Source organism: Vicugna pacos, chromosome 3 (assembly GCF_048564905.1).
Source record: "Vicugna pacos chromosome 3, VicPac4, whole genome shotgun sequence".
Classification (NCBI taxonomy): Eukaryota; Metazoa; Chordata; class Mammalia; order Artiodactyla; family Camelidae; genus Vicugna; species Vicugna pacos.
Genome location: NC_132989.1, coordinates 75,965,990 through 75,991,189, shown reverse-complemented (window position 1 = coordinate 75,991,189; position 25,200 = coordinate 75,965,990). Strand labels below are relative to the sequence as shown.

Sequence of the window (25,200 nt, the reverse complement as noted above, 5' to 3'; positions counted from 1 at the left end):
TGTTTTTTCCCCTATACATTTGGTTGAAGCAGTCTTTCTATTTTGTTCCTGTTCCTCTCCCCACCCCCCACCTTTGTGACCCTAGGCAAGAGAGCAAAAGGAAATCTTTGGTTTCATAAATCAGGAGTAGAGTACTTATTATGTGTAATGAACCCGACATTGATGTCATTGATTAAAGCCATCTTGGCTATTTATCACATGTCACTTGTTCACCAGGGAGAGAGATCCTGACTATACTAGTTAACACTGGTTAGAATTTCAGAAGGGAGCATGAGGCCAAGGGAATCTCCCTGTGCATACAGTTAACGCAAGCAAGGAATTTTGATTAGGCAATCGGTGATCCCGGAGAACAAAATGAAAGTTGGAAAGGAAATTTTAGATTTATGTTACCAAGGGAATCCCCTTGGCTTTTTTCGCATGATGTAGCTTTTTGAGGAAAGGATAAAGATAGTATAAAATGCTTGTTCCTGGGAAGGATATAGCTGAATGGTAGAGTGTGCTTAACAAGCATGAGGTCCTGGGTTCAATCCCCAGTACCTCCATTAAATAAATAAACAAATAAATAAACCTCATTACCTCCCCCTCACACACACAAAAAATATTTTTAATAAGATGCTCATTCCTGGTACATTAAAACACAGCCAAGAGAACAAACTCTTGACCCACCCTGTGGAACTCTAGCCACAGTCCTGATTGTTGAGTAGGTGCAAACAGAGCTACAGTATTTGATACTATTGGCAATCTATCTGAAAGAGCCCAAGATGTGAAATGAGAGCACAGCAGTTCACAGATACTGAGTTATTTGGAGAAGCTTACACGCACCATTTTACATGTGATAGGGCATAGAAAAAAGTAATGATCCCCCTGGGAGACTCAGTTTCTCTTGTGTGCCTCAAATGTTTTTATCTGCATGATGAGACGACTTCTTTTTTTTTTTTCAAATAGACTTTATTTTTTACAGCAATTTTAGGTCCATGGCAAAATTGACAGAAAGTACAGAGTTCCCACCCCATATATATACAACCACCCCCATCAACATCCCCCCTCCAGTGGTCCATATGTTACAATCGATGAACCTATGCTGACACATCATTATCACCCAAAGTCCATAGTTTGCATTAGAGTTCACTCTTGGTGTTGTGTATTATGTGCATTTTGACAAATATATAATGCTATGTATGTACCATTATGGTATCATACAAAAGGTAGGCTTCTTTTGAATTTAATTTTTAAATTGAATTAAATTTAATGTAATAACTTGTGGAGGTCTTTGAAAATGCTAAATAAATGTGACGATTGAGTTGTTTACATGTATGTTTCCTTGTATTACATCCGTGCGTGCATGTCTTCTCTACACAGGCTACAGCTCAGATGGAAGAGCGCCTAAAGGAAATTATCACCAGCTACTCTCCTGACCACGTTCTTCCCCTAGCAGATGGAGTGCTTAGTTTCACTCACCATCAGATTATTGAACTGGCTCGCGATTGCTTGGATAAATCTCACCAGGGTCTCATCACCTCACGATACTTCCTTGAATTACAGCACAAATTAGATAAGTTGCTGCAGGAGGTATGGACCACACAACCAATAGAAAGTTTTCTGATTTGTTTGGCTTTTCCCCTGAAAAAACAAAAATTTTTATGAGAGCATTTGCTAACAAGTTTTAACCATGAGATGGAGTTCATATTCCAGGGAAGCAAAGAAGAAAGAGGAAAAAAAAATTGCTCCTTGCTATAAATTGACTCTGGTCAACAATTATAGTAGTAGAAAGTTAATGTAATAACCTTTACAGGAACCTTGGGACCCAACAATCTATGGCTCTAGGATAAGTAGATTGTAAAGGATTTTGAAGCAGTGATTTTTTTCCCCCCTCCTTAACCATGAAGTTATAAATTGCCTGAGTGTATGTGTGTTATTTGATGATGCTATCTAGTTCTAATATCTGGAAGAGCTAAATGGAAAATGGCTGGCTTCTTCCAGGCCGTGTGTCCTCTTAATTAACCTGCACGTGGTGTTGGGTAGGAAATGGCAACTTATATTTTCATTAGTGTCAGTTTTTCTTCTAAAAAAAATCCCACTTTTAAAGTGACAGATAAACACAGGTCCTGTCCAGGCCTAACACTTGCAGGCCCAGCTCCTGATATCACCCAGGACAGGGAGGGAGTGTGCGTGGTGGGATGGAATTAGTGCGTGACGTTGCTTGTTCTGACTGCCACAGCCTGTAAGTAAAACCTATTTAGCCTGTATATTCGAATATATTGTATTTCTGTATCTCATCGGCATTCATTACGCCCCTGTAAATAAAATCGTAGGTGGTTTTCTCTAGGCATGATTATGTAAATAATTGCATGGAACTGAAGGGAAATACTGGCATCCTAGTTTTCTGGAAATCCGTGTTTCCTTGCTCAGACTGAATTTAGTTGTGGCAAGATGAGACAGTCCCTCTCTGACTAGCAGCCACTGCTTTTCCTCACTTTCCCTTCTAAACCTCCCAACAGAGTTTTCCATGCTCTTTCCCATTTTTTCACATTTCAGCCTATTGCAGCCCACTGAGGCAGTGTTTCTCCGATTCTCTTTGGGTGAACACATTGTTTGGGGGGTTTATTGTCAATTTCCAATTTGTCATGGACCGGTTCTACTATAAATTACAATGAAAATGAATTTACCCCTGTGGAATACTCCTCCCTTGATTCCACAGTTCTGTTCTGTCCTAGTGTATTAACATAGTGATCAGTTAAGTTCTGTGGTTCGTTCCTTCATAGGCATCCCTTCAAAGGGGTAGAATCGACAGCCATAGCTATTTACACTGAAATCACCCACTTAACTTTCTTTCCGTATGTTAGATTTGGCAGACTGTTCCATGGCAATTTTTAAAAATCTCGGTTTCAAAAATCACCTGAATGCATCATATAATAGATTAATATTGTTCATTTTTAGAGAGGTTTCTCTTTGGGACAGAGAAACATGTATACATGTAGCCTTGTTGGGTATAAATAAAAACGTTTTCTTGTTCATTTCCACAGATAAACATTTTCCTTCTGTCCTTTTGTGAAAATTAAAACTGTCTTCAGAATCACAGTCACAGTGTCCTTCCAGAGCTTGGAGCTAACAGGTCGCAGGGGAACTTGCCCCTTTGAATAGAGCCAAATTGTGAGACCTTGCTTTGCCTTCCCCGCAATGCAGTTATTATCAGTTTCCAGCCGTGACATTGCGTGCCCGCCGAGCCTGTCTCCCGGCCATTTTTCCCGTTGTTGTCAATCTTTGGCACACCTAGGCAAAGTCCCCCTGAGGTTGAGCAGCTTGATTTAACTGATGCCTTTTTAAAGCCTTGAGGTCTAGGTCACTTCCAGATGAATGCTTTTATGTCTCCATTTTTTTTTTCACATAGGTGTATTTAGCCAAAGAAAATAAAATACATAGGAAGCTATAACCTACTCTCAAATCTGAATCTCAGTATTTTTTGTGGTGGCCAACACCTAAAATACAAACAGGGATTCCATGAGTTTTGGAGCTTGCTGCTGGCAGCCAGAAAGCTGTTTCTCTTCCCATGCTGAGTGTGTGGCTTTGTTTGGTGTTGTTTTAACAAAGTTCCCCTCCTCCTCTAGTGATAGTAGATAAAGTATCTGTGTTAGTGTAACTCATTATATGTTTTGGCCTTGGTTGTGGCTGATAATTCTTAGAAATAAGTTGAAACGAACTGATTATTTTTACAGTTTTTGAAATGGAATTTGTATAATCTAAACTGACTATTTTTAATTTTTTAAAGATACAGAGTTCTTGTTACCCCCTTGAAGAGACCACCAAAACATGATTAGGCTTTTTAGAGTTTCTTTATATAGCAGTAATTATTGTAGTAAGCAGAAATTCAAATATCAAGCTCAAGTTATCAGTCAAGAAGTTGGGTTGTTTCTTTCCTTCATCTCTAAGGTTTTCTGTTTAGTTTTGATCATGGATAAACTATGAAGAAGACATGTATAGGCAGATCTCTTGACATTCATTGTATCTTCCCAAACCTTTTTTTTTTTTTTTTGGTTGCAAAACAAAAAGGGAAAAGAAAACTTAAAGACAGCTGAAATATTATGTCTATCTCCTTATATATGTCCTAGTATCCTTACTGGTTACTAGGACCTATGGTTATAGTTACTAGTTGGTTATCTTTGAACACATTCTATTCTAAAGGTTTTCACCGATGGTCATTTTCTCTATGCTTTTTCTTTTAAACATTAGCTGTTTTGCTTTTGCCTGTATATGGTTTCTGTACCTACATTTTGAAAAGTTGCCTTTGATTTGATGGCTTAAATTCAGCAAACATACTACCGCTACATATAAGCATCCTTCACAGATTTGGTTCGCCAACTCTTTTTATGGGAGGACCAGTCCTTGTCAGATTAAAGCCCCTTCGAGAATGATTTTAAATATTTATTACTATATCTGTGAAATTATATTCTTTTGTACCAGCAGTGCCTTGATTTTTTTTTAATCTTTGGAGAAAAGTAAATCATAAAAATATGAAAATTAAGGAAGCCTGAAAGTGAACATGCATAGAAGTTTATATTTCAATTTTTAAAACTTTGGTTTTATGTCTGCCTTGGCACAGATTTACCTCATTTCTTCAAGAAAATATCATTGAAAATTAAAATGACTCTTAATAAACTGAATTTTGTTCTCAGGATATTTTTTGTGCTTCGATTTCACATATAGACAACATGTAAAATCAAATTTAAAAGATTTTAACTCAGCTAAATTTTACTGATTTGAGTGCCTGGGTATTATTTATTCAATATGTGAAATCGAATTCATATGCATATATCCAAGTAGAAGCATTATTCACCTCACATTTGAAGTAAGCAGTGCATAACTTCTTACATGTTGTGAAATAATTATTTTATAGGCTAATCGTGTAGTATGTGTAAAATATATTTCATAAATGTGTTAACTGCCCAGGATAACAAAATCAGCCCTTTACTGTGTTAGCCTTTTTATTCATTGAAGAAGTGACATCTGGAAAATCAAGGTTCCTCCTCAGCTGCCCAGACTACTTTTACCATGTGCTTAATGTGTCATAAAGTTTTCATGTCTCCTTCATTAATGCTTCGCATTAAGAGCCCTCACATGTGATTTTTAACACAGAGAATAAATCAAAGGTTTGCAATTAAAATGTGGCTAATAGGGCCATTTTGTAGATATAGCAGTCTAATAGCGCCTGTTTATGTAGAGGTAATGTCTGCTTATCAATCTTTTAAAAGTATTTTCTAAGTCACTTAATTTTTGAATATTTGTAGTCATCTAATTAGCATGCTTTGCTGATTTTCTTTCCTGTCTAATGGAGCAACTCCGTCTCATCATACTTTCCACTGCTTTCTCCTAGGCTCACAATCGTTCAGAAAGTGGAGAATTGGCATTTGTTAAACAGCTAGTTCGAAAGATCCTCATTGTCATCGCCCGCCCGGCTCGGTTATTAGAGTGCCTGGTAAGTCGCCCCTCAAGGTGATTGTGTCATTTATTGTTAACTGTGGGAAGGCCGTGACCACCAGAAAGCTCCCACTGCGTTTGGCTTCAAAGACCAGAGCTAAATGGAAAGTCAAGAGAAATTACAACATGTGAATGTTTATGACCACATCCGTGTGTGGGTGCTTTTTCTTGTCTGGTTTTAAGTAAAAATTCAAGGATTTGTGTTGTATTAAGAGATAGTCACATCACATTCTGGACAGACTTAAAAAAATGATCATGAATTCATGTGCTTGCCTTGAACTCAGCATAATTAGTATGTTACAGCTCATTTGAAACACTCATTGTGCCTCACTTTTTTGGAGTTGCCAAGATATAGAGAGTGGGAAATCACAGATGGGAGGTATGGTGACCTGCAGTTACAATTATTACTTATTTTTTAAATGTGGCATGTTAGCAATCTCGTCAGCAACCCACTTGGAGAACACAGTGGGACCTTATCTAAACCTGGAGAAATGGAACTTTGCAAGATTAGTTTGTTATATCAATTATAAGAAGCATTTTTATTCATCAATTGTAAAATTATACAAAATATAAAATATTTATCAATTATAAAAAGTACAAAGAAAGTAGTCAGTGATCATTTCATAAGAATTTAGCAGCAAATCTTTACTTTGCCCACATGTTTTGGCTCTGTCTATTGAAAAGTCCATATTTGGGGGCCAGTTGTGATTTGAAGGAAACAGCTATCAGTTGAGTCTTAAGAAACAATCTTTGCAAAAATCTTTGCTTTATGCAATTTTGATTGAGATTTCAGTCAACACTGTGAATAAATATGAAGCTTCAAACATAAGAATAGTTTCATGGGGTTTAACATAGCATCGAAACTCACTTTCAAGTTTCACTAGCTGTTAAAGTATTTGCAACACAGTGTACAATATAGCTTTTTCAGAATTTTACATACACACAGATACACATACATGGTGGTATTGCTTTGGTTTTGGTCTTATTGTAATTAAGATTCATAGTTTTTTTATCAGAGTGAAATGTGCGCAGCCCCATAAATATATACCAATGCAGAGTGAGATGTGGTAGATGGAGAGTCTTGAGGAGAAAGGTAGGGGTGTGGTGGAGGAAGGCTTTCCATCAACGGCCAGGACCCTTAGAATCACAGAATCAAAAGCATTGAGTGTCTCCGGAAGGATGAAGGGAAAGAACAGTACTCTGGATGCCTCTGCGGGGGAGAGTGTGTGACTGGTAAATGCAGACGGAAGGAAGCCTTACTTTTTCCTGCTCTTCCTGCTCTACCTTTTGAATAATGCACCACATGCTTGTACTTCCTGTGGTTGTTTAGTGTAGGGGAAAAAACCATTTAGCATTAAAACTTGCTTCTCTGGACAGGAGCAGATATGCTAAGAGAGATCTTGCCTTAAAAGAGGAACGGACTTTTTTACAATAATCACTTTTAATCAGAAGAGAAAAGGTAAAAGTACACGTAGCCTATCAAAGGTAGAAACAAGCGAGCTTAGTAGTAGATCTGAAGACGGTGCTGATTTCCGCACTGTTTAAAGCTCAGATGCAACCACAGTTTCAGAGTTTTAGGGAATGTTTCCCCAACCAGTCGTCTCAGGCCTGTAGTTCCAGGCTTGCTTTGTCTCTCGTTGTAGATTTATGTCGAGGGCACCGAGCATGGACATTGGGTCGGCTTTACTCCATTTGCAGCTTCAGAAAGGCCATTTAAAAAAATAATTCTCAGGTGAAATGCTGAGATTCCAAAATTGCCTGTTTGGGGCACTAATCAAAATGGGGAAAATCCTAGGGGAAGAAATCTAGGAAGTATAACTGAAAATAGTAACTGTGTATTAAATCTGTAAGTGTAATCATTTACAGCACATAAATCCACGCATCCATCTAGAGTGATGTGATCCTCAGGGTTGTTATTGGCAGCAGACAGCCAAAGGAAGTAAAATACTTAGGGGAAAAGGTGCTACTGAATTTTCATAGAAGACAGAGGTAACTATTCAGAGGTGAAATTTTCGTATTTTTCTTCTGTAGTGCTCCCGTTATATAAATATTAATAACTGAATTTTAGAGTTTAGTGATAAAAGTGGTAATTTTGAGATTTTTCTTCCTCATATTTTTGGACACTTCTGTACTAAAGGAGTTTCCTACAAAACCTTCAGGAAAAATGCATTCTCGTTGTATTCATTTTGTGGCTATTTGTGAAGAGAGAGAAACTGAGTCTTCTGGATGAGAGTCACCGATTTTTAAAACTTTGCTAAAAAGTCACAGTTAAAAATTCAGACCTGTTCATTTTCAATAAGATAGACACCTTAGGTGGAGCATAGTGCCTTCCAAGTTGCATTACGAGGAAAATGGAAATGGAAATTATCTTTGGATTACCAAGTATATAAATGTATTGCCTTAGAATGTAAATAGGCTTTGAATATGAACTGAAAACTATGTATGTTTTAGATCACATAATCCCTTTGCCTCTTTCTGTGTATATAACTCACAACCGTGTATATTCACCCATTTTACTGTGAATGGGATTTATGGAATAAAACCTCAGACAATTTTGGTTCAAAGAAGTATCCATCTGTGTTTGTCTTCTGCTAGGAATTTGATCCCGAAGAATTTTACTACCTACTGGAAGCGGCAGAAGGCCATGCAAAAGAAGGACAGGGTATTAAAACGGACATTCCCAGGTACATCATTAGCCAGCTGGGCCTCAACAAGGATCCTCTGGAAGGTGAGAACCCTCGTGGGGCTTTTACTTGCTTACGCACCACGGCCTCTTTGAAGAATTGAGCAGCAAATCTTTACTTTGCCCACATGTTTTGGCTCTGTCTATTGAAAAGTCCATATTTGGGGGCCAGTTGTGATTTGAAGGAAACAGCTATCAGTTGAGTCTTAAGAAACAAGTAAACGTGACCCACTGTGTGTTTATCTGCAGTAGGGGACAGACCCTGAAATCCTAGTGACCTATCGGGCTGATAATTCCAGAATGTCCAGGAAGGGTTTAGATTTCCAACCTTTCTGGGTATTTTTTTTCTCTTGCAAAGCTCCATTGGGTTCTCCTCAAGGGTACAGATCTTGAAAATGTTGGTAAAGAAATTCATTACATTTAAATTAAAAGTGACATGTAAATGTAAAGTAATTTGGGAGTAAGGTGACTGATAAATGATGATAGATTAAATCAGGTGCAGTGTTCTTAAATCTATTTGTGCTTACTTGTCTCAGAAAAGTATGAAAAATAGTGATATAGAGAGGCAGTAGGGAAAAAATGCTTTTTAAAACTCACAAAAGTATTTTTGGTTGATTCAAATGAAAAAAAGGTAAATCTAATGCTGTTAAATACAGAGAAGAGGAAGCACTCTGTTAGTAATTTTTTTTTTAAATCTGATATTTGCAAACCACTCCCTACACCACCTTTTCCTGTTCATTATTGTTTAAGATTGTCATTTAAAACACTTAGGTTATATACTGCCTGGAAAGACTCAAAAACAATCATCGACTGTTTTATTCAGAATTGTCTTCCTGGTTCATTAAATTGAATTTGCAAACAGTGTTTATCTTGCTAAATTGTTTGTGATGATGCTGACTGTTGGCACAGATATTTTCCCATCTACAGCCAGGGAACCTGCTGCTCTCTGCCTCCTCTCCTATTTCCCCCGCTTTGTTTGCTCTTAGGGCCATCGAATCTTTGCTTCCAGTGAAATGATGCATGCATTACTGGGAGATAATGCCAGATAAATTTATACTGTACTGAAAGCAATACCACAACAGATTCATCACTTATCAGAGACTGGTGGATGCTTTTCTGAAAAGTTCCCTGGGGAGAGATTTTTTTCCCCATGGCTTTTAAATTACCATCTTTACCTTTTTGAATCATGAGTCTTCAGAAATGGTTTAAATCAATGAAATAAAAAGGGCAGATGTTTAATGGTATTTAGATGAGTTTTAAAAATCTCTTCAGGCATTACAAAATGATGCCTTAGCTTCCTGCTTCAAAAGCTGACTCTTGGTTCCATTCCATTACTACCCACTGCTTACAAATAATATGTATTTCCCAGATAATAGTTATTTAGCAGAAATTCTATTTAAAACAGAACCATCTTTTAATTTGTTTTTTTATGAAAATAATTGGAGTGGGGGAGGCTGTCAAAGTATATTACAGTGACTCTTCACGCTGGTGGGGTTGAGGTTATCAGCCCCTGGAGTGTAGACCGAGCGAGCTCCTCACAGTTTTCTTGCCTGGCAGTAAATATCACTGTGGGCTGAGCCTTGGGCAGGTGAATTATCTGAGCCCCATTAATGTACCTTTATAGAGTCTTTTTAAAAATTTGTGATTTTTGACAAGTGTCATGTTTAGTAATACAAATTTATCACTGGGAATTGTGTTTTTAACTCTGGACACTTAATTTTCTTGCTTCAGATTTGAGGATGGTTTTTAATCTCTTTGCTATAATCACCTAAAATGTGATTATGACGAACTCTGATCCACATTTGTCTCCTTTCTTATCATTGTCTACACTAGCAGACTTCAAGCCTGACCTTGGAAGGGTAGGAGTGAGGGTCTGGAATGGGACTGCCCAGGGTGCCAGCACTGCAGGCTGTGACCTTGACCACACTGTCCATGAGCCTTTTTGTGCCTCACTGTTTTCCATAAACACTATGTAATGGTACCTCTTCAAAGGGTTGTTTTTCGGATTATATGAGTTCACCTCTGCACCCAAGATGTAATGATGTTTAATAAAAGTTAGCTGCTGTTGCTGTTTTATTTAAATAAAATTAAAATTACCCCTTTGAGCCCTTCCAACTGAATACATTGTAGTCCACCCCCTAGTCCCTTAGTCGAAAAGTGTTAGTCACATGGGATATTGACATCATTTGAATGACCAGGAAAGTCCACAGTTTGTACTGAGCTCATTTTTCATTCCCTGAATTTCCCCTACAGGTAAACTGGAAGAGTTAGTGTCAGTTTCTGGTTATTTTAGATTCTGGAGTTAGTTTTTATCTAAAGGCAACACTCCAGTGTTGCTCTGCTTCATATCTTTTATGTGTAATCTCTCCCAGAAAAGGATGATTATATTTATAAAAACATGAATACATGAAATTCTAAGAGTCTAAGAAATAATACTAGATGCACACAAAAATATGTAACTAAAAGCTGTAACTTTGTACTATACGCATTCAATTTTGAAAAATTAAAAAACAGAAATTACCTGTGATCTACCACTTAGAGATAACCTGATCAATTTTGGAGAAAATTCTTTTATGTTCTTTTTTAATAAAATGTGTTTTTTAAGTATAAAAATCAGAATGAAAAATAAAATGAATTAGGTTTTCTCATTTACTTATATAGACTGAAGAATGCATTCCAATGTACGTTGAGCAGTTAGATGCCTTTGTCTCTTGACTAGACCACGAGGGTAGTATTTAGCTGTTGTCAAACCTGTGTTACCCAGCCCAGGGTTGACTACTTTACATGATTTAATTAGTAATAAATAACAATCAGTATTCAGTGATCACTTAATTTTTGTTGGTCAACATGCTAAGAGCTTTACATGCACATCATATGTCATACTCATAAGAGACTCTAAGAGATAAATAATACTGTTCCCATCTTATGGAGGAAGAGCCCAAGGTTAAAAGGTCACTAGTACGTGCTCTTAGTGGTGTTAACTCAAGTCTTTTCAACTCCAAAGTCCTCTTAACAACTACTATTGCTTCCTTTCTGACAAATTGCACATTCTTATGTACTAGGGGGTTCATCTCTCAGTGGATGTGAAGGAATAGGAACAAGGGATGCTCACCACAACTTGAGACTCGTCTCTGAGCTGTAGTTAGTACATCTTTGATGACTGTCAGAGCCTGGGAAGACCTGGCTGTCTGGAGTATCTGATTATAAGCACAGTCATGGCCCAAATCCTTTGCAAGCAGTGGTGATGGAGTCACTGGGTGAATCCTGCTAGTGTGGGCGGAGGCCCGGCTCTAAAGTACCTGTGTCTAAGTGCTCATGAGAAATGGGGTTCTAGGGAAGAGTCTGTAATGAACAATTTCAATATGTCAGTTGCTGGTTCTTGCCATTTTGGATTTAAAATTTTCCCCTGGGTACATCAGAGTATAGAGTAAATTTTTCTTTTTTCTTTTTTTTTTTAATGTTGGAGGAGTTGTTTTTCTTTTGTTTTCACATAGTGCTCTTGTCAAGTTGCAACTGTCCTATTTCTCTCAAACTTTGCCTTTTTTCTAAACTTAGAGATGGCTCAGTTGGGAAACTATGACAGTGGAACAGCAGAAACACCGGAAACAGATGAATCAGTGAGTGTAAGTATCTTTCTTGATGAAATAGGATGTTGGTTTTTTCTGTTTATTAGCATCTGTAGATTTTGGCTGTATTAATTATTGTATTTGTTCAACAAATATTTATTGTGCTTCTATATGCAAGCATGTAATTTTAGCCCCTCTATTCAAAGAGAAACAAATTAATAAAAGGAAATCATGCACAAAAAATAAAAATGAGAAACTTGAATGAGGTTTATGAAGAAAAAGGGCCATGTCCTACTAGAATATAACATAAAGAGATTTACCTTCATCTTGCCAGTCCAGAAAGATCTCCCAGAAAACATCCTTCTTGATGAAATGTGATGTTGGTTTTTCTGTTTATTAGCATCGGGAGATTTTGGCTTTTACATAGTATTTTCTTTAAACATCATAATGCTATTTAAGAGCATATGTTTTATAACATAAAACTGTGGTCTCATTTGCATTCAGATGCAGAAAGCCAGTTGTGAAAGCATAGACTATCTCTTATCCTGGCTATTAAAAAAATAATCATAGATTGTTAAAAAAAATGATACAGTAAGAATTGGAACCAAATCTATTGTTTTTGAACAGAATAGGAAGGAAATATTTTAAATGAATTGGTCACTAAACTACTACTGATCCATCTTAAAGACAGAAATGTGTAAACTCAACTATATTAAATTAGAAAATGCATTGATTTGCTCAAGTGATACATTTAAATGCAGGTACCCTCTGGTGAAGCTTTCCAACAGTAAGTAACAGCGCTTATCAAGCATATAACACAAAGGAAAGGGCACTTGAGTTGAGACGTGAGAAGTTACTAGGATGAAAAGGGGTAGAGGGAACATTCCAGGCCAAAGGGACATCATGTGACACAAGGGAGAGAGTGTGTCTGAGGGCTCAGAGCAGGGAGACCTGAGAGCTACAGCCTGGAGAGCCCAGGTGAACACTGGACTCAGACCTCCCTGCTGTTCATCTTTGTCGAACGTTTTCTTTCAGAGAACAGTAGGAAGCTTCTGAGCTGTGGGGGAAATGTGTGTGTGTGTGTGTGGAGTAGGGAGGAGTGGACAGGGAGATGACCCGATCAGAATTACCGACTGGGAAAAAAAAATCACACACTGATTGCAGTGTAGGGAGCAGATGGGTGAGGGAGCAGGCAGCAGTGTCCGTGGGGAAGCCTCTGAAAGGCTGCAGGAGCATCACAGGGGAGGGGTCCTGCATGCTGGTGCCATTGTCCCTCATGTGATCAGCAGAAGAGGAACCGAGATGGGCCAGCCCCCAACTCTTGGGGGTGGTCAGGAGAGAGGGGCAGCTGTGTAGCCTAGAGGCTAAAATACCCAGGCTCTGGAGTCAAACCTGACTTCACTTCTCACAAGCTGTGGGAATCTCTCTATGCCTCAGTTTCCTCATCTGTAAGCTCGATAGAAAAGATTATGAAAGATTGCATGAAACAGTTTGTAAAATGGTTAGGACAGCATCCCAAAGTAAATGCTAAGTAAATGATAACTGGTTTATGAGTTTTATCATAACTTTCATAATTGTGAATGTGCTGAAGCTGAAGTTCCTTTAAACTGGCAATTGAACGTAAGGTGTAAGGTCTCCCAGCCCCCAGGGGGAGAGTTTTTGCTGGAGGTCTAAGTGACTGAGGATCATCCGTGGGCATAGGTGAGGTCACTCGGGTGAGGAAGAGGTATTGAGACAAGGGAGCTGGGATGAGGTCTCACAGCTGAAGCTGTGGAGAGCAGTAGAGTGGGGTGTTTGGAACAAGTAAGTGGTCCCAGTCTTGGATTATGTTTTCTGAGGCAGGGCAATGGCAGGTGATGAGTAGGTCCAGGTCCTGTGGCCAGAGTCCAAGGGGAAATACAGGAGGGAGATGGTTAGTTGAGTTGAGGAGGTCAAGAAGCCCACAGGCCAGGTTGTTGGGTGAGTTATGTGTGTAGATACTGAAGTCACCCAGGATGGTGAGAGAATGCAGGCATTGAGGAAGGTGGGAAGCTGAGTCTAAGTCTTCTAAAGGTAGGGGGACAAGGGATAGAAAGCAGATACCAGCACAGAGTCATGGGGTTTCTTCCAAAATTAGAGGAGAGGAATTCTGGTTTCTGCAGAGGGAGCAAAATGACTTAACACCCACTCAGTGCTGAGATGCATGGGGCATGGGGTGTGAGAGAATTTATTGTTAAAAACAAAAAGCAAAAAAAAAAAAAAAAAAAAAAAACTTTGTTCTTGTCCTTTGAGCTAAACTTTTTTTTTCCCCTAGTAAGGACAGACTTTATTTGAAAGGATTACTGCATGAGGGGAAAGGGGCTATTGCCATAGGGAACATGCAGGTCTGTAAAGAGTTAGGCAAAAAGTGGTTTTCTTTTACAAAGAGGGAGTAACAAAGCTAGAGAATCTTTTACTCTGAGCCCGGTCAGTTCTCAGGATGAGCTGAACTTTTTAAAGAGCTATCTTGTTGAAAATTGGTATCTTTCTGAAAATTAAGAGTATGGATGGAAGGAAGGAAAGGCTAGCATGCTCTGCTTGGCTGCCCCGTTCATTGCCAACTACCTTTTCCAAATAGGAAAGGTTGCCCCAGGGATGAAATAGACGTGGTCTGGCCAGGCACAGAGAAGTCATGCCATCCACCAGCCCATGCAGAGCCACTCCAGTCCATTTTTTGCTGGTTGACTGAAACTAGAGTTAAGGTTTGGCATTTTGGACTTAGTCTTTTAAAGTTTTAAAATTTAGGATGAGGCTAAACTAAGTAGCTTACAGAGGTAAATTAAAATCAGGAATTTTCAAAAACTTGATGCCTCTCTCTCTTGGGAATGAGGTTCACTTAAATGAAACTGAGCCACTGTCATGAGGGGTAATTAATCAGCACTGCCTTGGAAATTTGATCTTTAAAGCTGTTCCCCAGGTTCCTTTGGCTGGAATTCTGCACTTCAGCATATTAAAACAACAGAGCATATAATTCAAATATTATTTATTTTGCTGCTAAAATCATTTTCTTGAATTCTCAGCTATTTTTTCACTTCCGTATTTTGTCTCCAAGAGCTCTAATGCTTCCCTGAAACTTCGAAGGAAACCTCGGGAAAGTGATTTTGAAACGATTAAATTGATTAGCAATGGAGCTTATGGGTGAGTAATTCAAGAAAACTCTCTATTGTATTTTAACACCCCTGAGACATATATTCTTCACATTTCCCTTTTGCCAAATAGATTGTGTTGAGGACTTTAGTTTTCAGATCACTGCTCCTTCATTGGTGGGTATAATGTGACGCCCAAATCATTCTTCATTGGTTACCCCCTCAGAAAACATTCCAGGTGACCTGGGAGTTATGGAAGAGGGTTGGAGAAGACTTTATAAAGTAAAAATTTCTAAAGAAAGGGAAAATTGTTATATATGCTGTGTTTATCTAGATAAACACACACACACACATCTGAGATATAGATATAATATGTATCTCAGAATATATATAAATTCATATATAGCATTTCTACTTGAAAATTAGCTGAAGTATTTTCCTGTCTGATCAGCAATCAACCTTGTGAGAGAAGCGCTTAAATAAGAAGGCTGGTTGAAAGTTTAAAGCAATACACTCCTTTTAGTCTGTATATATTACACCAGGATTTTTTTTCAGTTGAACTCTATGCTGTAATCTGATCACATTAGTGGTGCCCCTTCCCTGATTTATTTTTACCGACACATGATTTCCTTCTCATGGCGTAAGGTCAATACTGACAAGATCTTTCTCAGTTACTAATAGTTCAAGAGGGTAATTAATAAGCAACCTGTGTCCTGATCCATTTTAGACAACCCAGAACTCCAGTTTAATTAAGTATTAATCTCAATTCCATCTGTAGGTGGAGAGCAATAAACAATCCCGTAGACATTTATTGCCATTTATCACACACACGAGCAGATGAAATAGAAACCATTTTTGTTATGCCCCAGGGATGTCTCTTCTTACATTTTTTTTCCGCCTCTCGTATTTTCTGCACCATTAACTTAGTGAAGAACTTAAATATTTGTGAGTCCTTTCTATGCTCCACTGATTTGTTTTCAGGATTGTGTCAAATGGCATATTTCTGGATGTGGCTTATAAGTGCTTTCTGATGTTTTATTTTTGCAATATTTTATTTCTTCCCAGGACCTCACTGGAACTTTTCTACCTGAGAAAATCGTTTTAGCGTGCAGCTGTTTGTGGCTTGCTTTGTTTATTATTGGTCCTTAGTTCTTTTAGTTCTGGAGATCATCTGAGGGTTTCTTCTTTGATTTAAGGGGTCTGTGGGCTTGAGCACTGCTCGATTTTATTGGCGGTAGAATTCTGGAAGAGGATTATCGGTGAAGCACCACTTCTGTCAAATTTGGGCATATATCTTAGCAGTATTTGGAGCTCTAATTGGTTGAGTAAACTCATTTGTAGTGCAATTAAACCACTGTATAGTAGACGAGGTATATCACACTTTGGGGAATGGTTGGGGATATACAAGAAGTTAAACAAGCTGTGAATCAGTAAACACCCAGGACGCAGGCCAAGTCATTAATGGGCTTACAAGCTGCCTGCAGGAGCCTCTGCAGATCAGCTGGAACTTTTTTTTTCCCTCTTTTGCTCTTCTCTGAGTTCATCTCTCATTACGTTTCTGACAAATTTCCTCTGCGTTTTAATTATTTTTAGTTTAAAATTTGAATAGAGCGCCACTCATCAGCCCACCCATTCAGGATGCTGATAGTGGGCTTGTGTGAACTGGCCGAACAAACGGTCCCCTGTGGGTCCATGAATCGGGGCCGTTCAAGGCTTGCTTAGACACCGGTGTGACTGAGCCCACCACTCACATCAGTGACTCAGAGTGACAGCAGTTCTGTGACGTCTCAAAAATGGCTTACTCTGGGCACTGACCCTCTCATTAGAAAGAGCTGTAACACGTCATGGTTCTCTCAACATCCTGCTCAGTGACAGTTCATGGTATAAAGCCAGTTTGCCGAGTTGATAAGCCCGTGATTTCCTGCTCTATCTAACAGGTTCCAGAGCCCTGACTGGCAGTTGGACATCCCTTCATGCCAACTCAGCACTTTGTAGAAAGCAAATGCTTACCGTGTGCCAGGCGCCGTGCTAGTTTCTTTATATGTGTGTCCTCTTCTCACGAGACCTCGTGATGTGTCAATGTTATTTCCACTTGGGTGTGGGGAGAGAGAGGCTCAGATACTCTGACTCCAAGCAGAGCTCTTTTCTCCCTCACGATAGCGTTTAGAGCTTTAAGGCATCTCAATGTTTCCATCCAGCACTTCCACCTGGATTTTTAAGTTATAATTTCAAAAGCCTTCAAAGTGAAAGAATAAAATTGACCTAAAATGTCTAAAAGAAAGCAAGCTCCATTTGAAAGGCACAGTGCTTCTTCACATTTCTTTCTAGCCTTGCTGCTTGTTCTTCTCTTTTTAACCCTCCAAGGACAGGGTCATTTACCTGAGAGGGCAGGTGTGCAAGTCTGTGAGTCATTGGAGGCCCCCTCTTGCGCTGCCCTCCGCTGATAGCCTTTGCTCTCCGCTTCCCCTACCACATGCACTCTGCTTCCCACATGCAGGTTTGCTCGCAGGGATTCCTGGACGGGGCTCTCAGATTCATGCATAATTTTATACACGTGAAACATTCACACTCCTGGTAAGACAGATTCATTCTGCTCTAGATCCTGCCAGCTTCCAATGCTGTTTCTCCCCATCCCCCACCTCTGTTCTGCGTGGGTGGAGTGATGCTTGACTCAGCAGCAACCAGGGTCCCCAGTTGTGCCCGCTACCCCATGCATCACCTCCCACCCTTGAATTTCCTGTTTCACAAGGAGGTCAGTGTAGGAAAAGAGGGACGGAAGCAGCCTTTTCAAAGAAAGCAACCCTGTGGGCCAGAAAGCAGGGTTAAGGGATGAATCAGTTCCTTCTAGTTTTATGGCCATGGGAGGTTTGCAGCTCTGCTTAGCAGTGTTAGATGTCTGCTGGCAGGCTGCTGTTTGTCTTTCTTTGTTTCTCATTTTCAGCCTCTCCCTCCCTCTCTCTCTCTCTCTCCCCCTTCTCTCTCTGCTGACTTAAGTAGATTTGGAACACCGACTTCCAGGAAGGGAAGGAAGGTATATGAGAGATACCACTTACAACTAAACAAACGTCAGCATTAGGATGATAGGAACAATATGCCCAAAGCAGTACAGAGATGTGAGAGAAAAAACAACAGAAAACAAAACAAACAAAAACCCAGCGACAGGGAATTTTAATTAAGTCTAGTTGACTTTTGCCACTTGATCAAGATATGTATGTCCTGAGGCAATGATATCTCAAGCCACCTAAAGGATTAATTTCAGCTGGTTAGGTAAATTGCCCTAAGGATTACCTGATTATTTTAAGTAAATAGCAAGGGAGAGCAGAAAGTCAAGTCAAATTTTATGAACTGAAAATCTGAGACTAAAGATTGAGGAGCTTTTATACACGTTACCTAGTCTAGATACTGGTCAAATTGGGCATCTTTCTCTTTTTTTCTTTTTTTTTCCCCTTTTTTCTTTCATAGAGTCCTATACATCCCTGTTCTTTTTCCTTCATTTCTTGTTGCTCTGAAACACACTATGGAGCAGTTATTTATATAAGAAATTATGATGCGATGTGAAAAATCCAAATGGCAACCTATTAATAGTCAAAAACTGAAGTTCACAGTATTATATGTCTGGGGTACCCAGCACTAAACTTACTCAATATTAAATATTGAAGAAGAGATGGAAAGTGAGCTGTATTCCAGTTGACTCTCAAGAATAGACAAGTGTTTATATGAAGATACTGTTTTTTTCTTTTAACATTTTCAGTTCCAAAGTTTATTTTGAAAAATAGTTTCTCTGTTTGAAAAATCTTTATGTCAATATCTACCAGTGACAAAGAGGAAGCCTCGTTATTTTCTGTGCTCCCTTTGACTCTCTGTCCTGCTGTCAGCTTCCGATTAGGAGAAGCTCAAGGGTTTTGAATCTTGATTTTATCCAATCAGTAATAGGAAATAGAAAAAAATTTTTAAAGTCTTTGTTCTGATTCAGAAAGAATGAGCAGTTGTGAGAAAGGGTAAATTGAGAGTTCAAGATTTGCAGTCACTACTATGTATAAAACAGATAAACAGCAAGGTCCTACTGTGTAGCACAGGGAACTGTATTCAATATCTTGTAGTTATCTATAATGAAAAAATATGAAAAGGAATATATGTATGTACATGAATGACTGAAACATTATGCTGAACACCAGAAACTGACACAACACTGTAAACTTACTATACTTCAATTAAAAAAAGAAAAAGAAAAAATGAGTAGTTGGTTAATAAAAAAGTTGGTCAAAGTGGGAAATCACCAAAAAATATGTACTTTATTTTAATGTAACCTAAATATGTATATAAATTTACTAACCTTTTAATATAACACCTTTATAAGATAGCTAATAGAAACCATACTCATTCATTCCTCGGTATCCGACAGGCATTGGTTCCAGGACTCCTCCTCAGATACCAGAATCCACAGATACTCAAGTCCCTTGTATAAAATGGCATCCTCTCGGACACTGTAAATCATCTCTAGATCACTTATAATACCTAATACAACATAAATGATAGGTAAACAGTTGCCAGTGTGGCAAATTCAAGTGTTACTTTGTGGAATTTTATGGATCTTTTTTTTTAACATTTTCAATCCTCGATTGAATCTGATGAAGCAGAAACCATGGATTTGGATGGCCACCTGTCCTACATTGTTTGTGTTTTCCACTTTTAGCTTCTTTAAAGGTGAAGCAAGAACTTGAAGCAATCTAAATGCAAGAATCGTGATTTTTATTATTTTCTCAACTTTCAGAAAACTCACTCATACTAAAGCAATAGGAATTTTATTTAGTAACTCACGTTTATCAGTCCTTTCCCAAGCATTCTTTTCAGTTCTTTTATGAGCAACACTGCTTTCTATTTTCACACTCATGTTTCATCAATTTAAATATTTGTTTAAATAAGTCAGTCATGATTTCAAGCCTATCCAGAAGAACAGGTGTGAAAGTAAAGCCAGCTGGTGGGAGCCCAAGTGTTTGGGCATCCTGCTGAGAGAGGACCACTAGCCCATGCAGGAAGCAGTGGGGGTCCAACCAGCCAGCTCCCTTGTCAGTTTGCTGTATAGTGGGATATGTGGAATGCGGTTAAGACAACTTTTCACTATATAGGGAAGGAAGAGCTAGAAAACCAAATAAATGAGAAGAGAGAAAAAGGAGTAGAGCAAAAAAAAAAAAGAATGTTTAAACAGAGACCCCAAGAATGTGTGATCTAATGACTGAAGGGAAAAGATGGATACAGTGAGAAGACAAAGATGTACACACTTAAAGATGAATTCCTGGTTGAACACTTCAGAGGAAAATGTGCATTTTGATTCAGCTGAGATCGAATATACTTAAGATCTATGGAAGTGCATCACACTGACATGCTGGTTCCGCAGGAATTTAGGGTGTCCTAGTCCCCCTTGCTTTCATTTTTCAGGAGCAGTGAACATCACTAGCCAGCATGCATCTCAGACAACCCCTTGATTAGGAGGCAGACCCTTGGATGCACTTTGCTATGATTGATTGCTTTTTAGGTAAATTATTACTTAGTTGGTCATTGCGTTTGTTGCAGGACAGCCTCATGTAACCTGTTACACACTTCTACTTGATGCCTCTTTAGGTAGATTATTAATTATTTGAGCATTGCCTAACCTGAGAGTTCAAACCTGTCCTCCCTCAACAATGAGACAAGTGAGGAGTAACTTACGAGAAAAGGAGCCCCTCCAAGACATTTTCCGTGTTGTTCATCATTTCGAGGTGGAGTTTGAAGGATCCTCCTTCTAATTACCTCTTTTCTCTCATCATTTGAGGCTTCAGGGTGTCCATTGTCTTTACTGAGACAGAACTGGTTCTATTTGGGTGAGGCTTTCAGCAGAAATTCCATGTAACCTGTTCATTTTACAGTGAAGTTGCCAGACACCTCAGCCCGGGTCAGATCGATCAGAAATGCAGTGACTGTGGACCCCCTTTTTGGTTGGGAAATGCATTTCCTGTTGAAATAGGCATAGGTGTAACTAAGTCATGCTGAGGTGCGTAGGGAGGAAACCGGCTGCTCCTTGTTGAAGGGAGGGCAGCCTCACATGACCTAATATGTTCTTATTTATCTGGAAAGTTCATGGGAAGTAAATTACTCTCAGGCAGGTTGGAAATCAACTCTGGTCCCTTTTGGCAGATCCAGTGGGTGTCATAGAATATTATTGCTTTAGTCATTTGAGAAAAAATGCCTAACGTATCCAATGCTGGAAAGACCGCGCTCAGGATATGTATGTTCTTTTGTTGTTTCGTGTTCTAACTTATGTACTGGATTTTGTTTTGTTTATGGAAAAACTGCCAGCAAGAGCTAGCTGTTGGAAAACAGCTCAGTCTGGAGACTGTCCATTTCCTCTTCTTGGGCAGTATAGATGAATTTGATGCCTTATCTGTGACCCATAACCTTTATTGAAAGAATTGAAAAAAAAAAATCAATCTAGCGAAAGGACTTTGGCCTGAAACGGCATGTTTGTAGCTCCCAGCATAGCTTGTAAGAGTTGAATCCCGGCAGCCACATGAACTTAAAAAAAAAATGGATGATGGCATGGTTTATGGTACCCAGAAGCATCCCCTCTTCCTGTGAACCCCAACTCTCGTGCTCCTTTTCAGGGCAGTCTACTTTGTTCGGCATAAGGAATCACGGCAAAGGTTTGCCATGAAGAAGATTAATAAACAGAATCTCATCCTCCGAAACCAGATCCAGCAGGCCTTTGTGGAGCGGGATATCCTGACTTTTGCAGAAAACCCTTTTGTCGTCAGCATGTATTGCTCCTTTGAGACGAGGCGCCACCTGTGCATGGTCATGGAATATGTGGAGGGTGAGTCAGTCTCGGACACTGAGAACATCACACCTGGGCCCGGAAACCACTGGCTCCTCTGTGTGGCTGACGCTTTCTGTGTTTGTGCCCCTCCGTGGTTGTATCCACGCAGGAACTGAGGCCAGGCAGTGAGATGGCTGTGTTCCCAGTCATTATCTTCTGATAATTGCTTGTAAAGTGCCAGCTCTACTATAACAAAGGGAAAATGAGAGCTATTTGGAAAAAGGTTGTTTTCCCTTTTTAATAGCTTTTCATCCTAAGTACCTCCTCTCAATTAAAGTTAGAATATGGGTGATGGGACTTTTCCTACTTATTTTTATCATATACCATAAAAACATTCATTATAATGGATCTTCTTAAAGAATGCATTCACAACATTGTAAACTGACTATACTTCAATTTAAAAAAAGAAATTTATATTAAAAGCAAATAAAAACAGAAACAAAACAAAAGAATGTATTCAAATATATCCTTTTTGGTATGTGGTACAAAATTAAAGATGAGCTAGGAGAAAGGTACATTTAAGAAAATCTGACTTTTTTTACTTTTGAAGGTTTGTGGTTTACCTTTTGACTGCTCCAAGTAATCTTGTTTCCATCAATTTTACATTAAATTTTTGAATGTTTCAGTGGCCATGACTTGTGGACATAAACAATGTTAATAAAATGAATAGATAAGCAAGGGCCAGAACAATTTCCAAAACATCTAATTTAAACGCTTGTAAATGTTTGCACAGAATCCCGAAACTTTGTATCTTGAAGAAACATGAAATACTGTTTTCATTTTGCAGATGAATGAACTGAAATCCAAGAAAGGGGAAGCATTACTGGATATTTAGTGGTAGATACAAGACAAAACAGCTTTCCTGATGTCCACCCATTGGTCTTTTTACCACACCAATACTTTACTTTATTAATTTTTGTCTTGGTTATGCTAACAGTGATAATTGACATTGATCACATGTTTAGTATGTGTTGGCAACATCCTGCATTCTTTCCATAGAGTACCTCACAATGAAAGCAATGACACTGTTCGTATCCTGATATTACAGATGAAAGAACCAAGCCTAGTTTGCCTAAGCTGTCCCCACCTGTCAGAGTCAGAACTGAGATTTGAACTCAGGCAGCCTGATTCCAGAATCCAGGTTTTCAAATGATTTATTTTAAATTGTTACCATATTCCTAAAACACATCAGTTCTTCAGATTTCAGTTCTACTTCAGGCCACATCTGCTCCCTTATTAGTATGGCTTCTTAAATAAAAATCTGTATTTTCTCCGTACCACTTCTTAATTAGAAATATGGTTACCTAACACAATTTCCACTTATGAACGTGGTACGCAGTGTGTGTGGGTGGAGGCCGGTCTGCTTTGAAATGCTGCAGTCTAAACTGGTGGTCTTTAATCCTAGGTCACAGGACACCTGCTAAATCTTTTCCTTGTGTTCTGTAGGGGGCGACTGTGCTACCTTAATGAAGAACATGGGTCCTCTTCCTGTTGACATGGCCAGGATGTACTTCGCTGAGACGGTCCTGGCCTTGGAATATCTACATAATTATGGAATTGTACATAGGGATTTGAAACCAGACAAGTAAGTACACTGATGAAACATACACCTTTTTCCCATACAGTGCAGAAAGTTTTCTTATGTCTATAAAAGTGTTTTCTTTTAATGCTGCTTTGTACATTTTAAAGTTCTCTCATAATGTTCCCAAATGAGTCATTTTTAACAGTATATATGGTTATTTTTGTATAATCTTTTTAAAGGCTGTAATGTTGATAATGATAGCTTTTAAGAGACAAAAGAAAAAGTTTATAAAGCCAGGGTTAGTTAATTTTTTAAAAGTTTTTTTTTATTATGTAAACTTTTGAATAGTTGCACAGAATTCTAAGTTGTTCTCTGGACAGTTTCTGCATTTGGAATCATCCTTAGATAATCCTTTTCTACTCCAAGATGATGTACTTGATATTCTTTCCTATTTTATTCACAAATTAATTATTATTTAATTTTTAATCTATGTGGAGTTCATTTTGGTGTCTAATTTTGAGATACAGATAGGCGCTTTTTCCCCAAATGACTAGCCATTCATCTTGATACCACTTATTAAATGTTTCATACTTTCTCTACTAATTTGAGACACCTCTAGAAGTATTACATATGTAAGTATGGAAAGATTTTAAGTATGCTGAACATTTTAAGATAAAATTATCTCATGTTCATTCAGAAAATTTGAGAAATGCAAAAAAAGAAAAACTTCATTCACAACATTATCAAAGACAGCTGTTAGAATTTGGGCAGATAGCCTTCCAATTGCGTTATTTCTTTTGACTCCTCTACTTCAATTTTTTTATCAAGTAAAATTATTTTCTACTTAAAGTGAAAAAAGTTTAAACTATAAATTCATAAAGCTGTCACTTGCGAATTCTTTGCACGTATAAAAAAAATGTAGGTTTTGTGCTTAATGAGTAGAAACTTAAATTCGAGCCAGAAGTTGAAATCTGAAACAATGCTACCTTTTTCTTCCAAGTTCTTTATCTTATGTCTCATTTGAATCACAGATTGGTTGCTTATCTTGGTTGCCGATGTGTGACATAGGATTATTGGTAGCCCTTTCTCTGCTATTTTCTTATTGTGAAAATGGAAAGGTGTCAAGAGTTCCATGCTTGAATTTTTCGGAGAGCTTCAAGTCATAAATGATGCTGTGTGCCTGTTCTAAGGAATATGTGCTGGGCCTGGTCTCCGGCCCTCCCTGTGAATTACACTCAGCCTCCAGATACATATATTTTACATCTTTGTATGACTTCATCTCTTTGCAGGCTGTTTTTCACTCTTTTACTTATTTATTTTTTAATGGAGGTCCTAAGGATTGAACCTAGGACCTCATGCCTGCTAAGCATGCCCTCTACCACTGATCTTTACCCTCCCCCTCCCTGCCCCACACAGGCTGGGTTTTGTAATAAGATTGGTATCTGTGTGCTAAATGCTCTTACAAATTGGCAGTGGGAGGGAGAAAAGTAAAAACAAAAAATGAGCTTCCAAGTGAGTGCTGTAAAATGTGTCCTTCTGCTCTGTAGTTTGCTGGTCACCTCCATGGGGCACATAAAGCTGACTGACTTCGGATTATCCAAGGTGGGCCTAATGAGCATGACTACAAATCTTTACGAGGGTCATATTGAGAAGGATGCTCGAGAGTTCCTGGACAAACAGGTAAGCTTGCGCGCTCTTCAGTTCTAGAGAGAAATACAAAGTACAATGTTGTCGGTGAAATTCAGAATCGACTCTCGTAGGCCAGCTTCGCTTTAGCACTGGGGATGTAGATGTCTGTATAAGCCTTACGTTTAATAAAGTGCAAATTGCTTCCATTTTTCTCCCTGGGCCTCTTTGAAGTGTCCATCCCTCCACATTCCTCCCACAACATTATGGGCTATTAGTAAGACGAATGATCTAATTGTACACCAGTGAGGGTGTGAGAGAGACAAATGGAAAACTGTTTTTGTAAGGAATTCAGGAGTCTCACTAGAGTCCTCATG

At 38.6% G+C, this 25,200-nt stretch overlaps 1 protein-coding gene across 9 annotated transcripts in view; it reads left to right on the top strand.

Moving 5' to 3' along the window:
• Positions 1–25,200, top strand: part of MAST4 (microtubule associated serine/threonine kinase family member 4) — a 517,925-nt gene that overhangs the window by 456,417 nt on the left and 36,308 nt on the right. For all 9 annotated transcript variants that reach the window (XM_072958571.1, XM_072958578.1, XM_072958570.1 and 6 more), the window contains 8 exons: positions 1,360–1,569; positions 5,369–5,470; positions 8,068–8,200; positions 11,711–11,778; positions 14,792–14,877; positions 21,464–21,672; positions 23,122–23,260; positions 24,745–24,877. In XM_072958571.1, the coding sequence (XP_072814672.1) occupies positions 1,360–1,569; positions 5,369–5,470; positions 8,068–8,200; positions 11,711–11,778; positions 14,792–14,877; positions 21,464–21,672; positions 23,122–23,260; positions 24,745–24,877 (1,080 nt within the window). The remainder of the gene's footprint in view (positions 1–1,359; positions 1,570–5,368; positions 5,471–8,067; positions 8,201–11,710; positions 11,779–14,791; positions 14,878–21,463; positions 21,673–23,121; positions 23,261–24,744; positions 24,878–25,200) is intronic.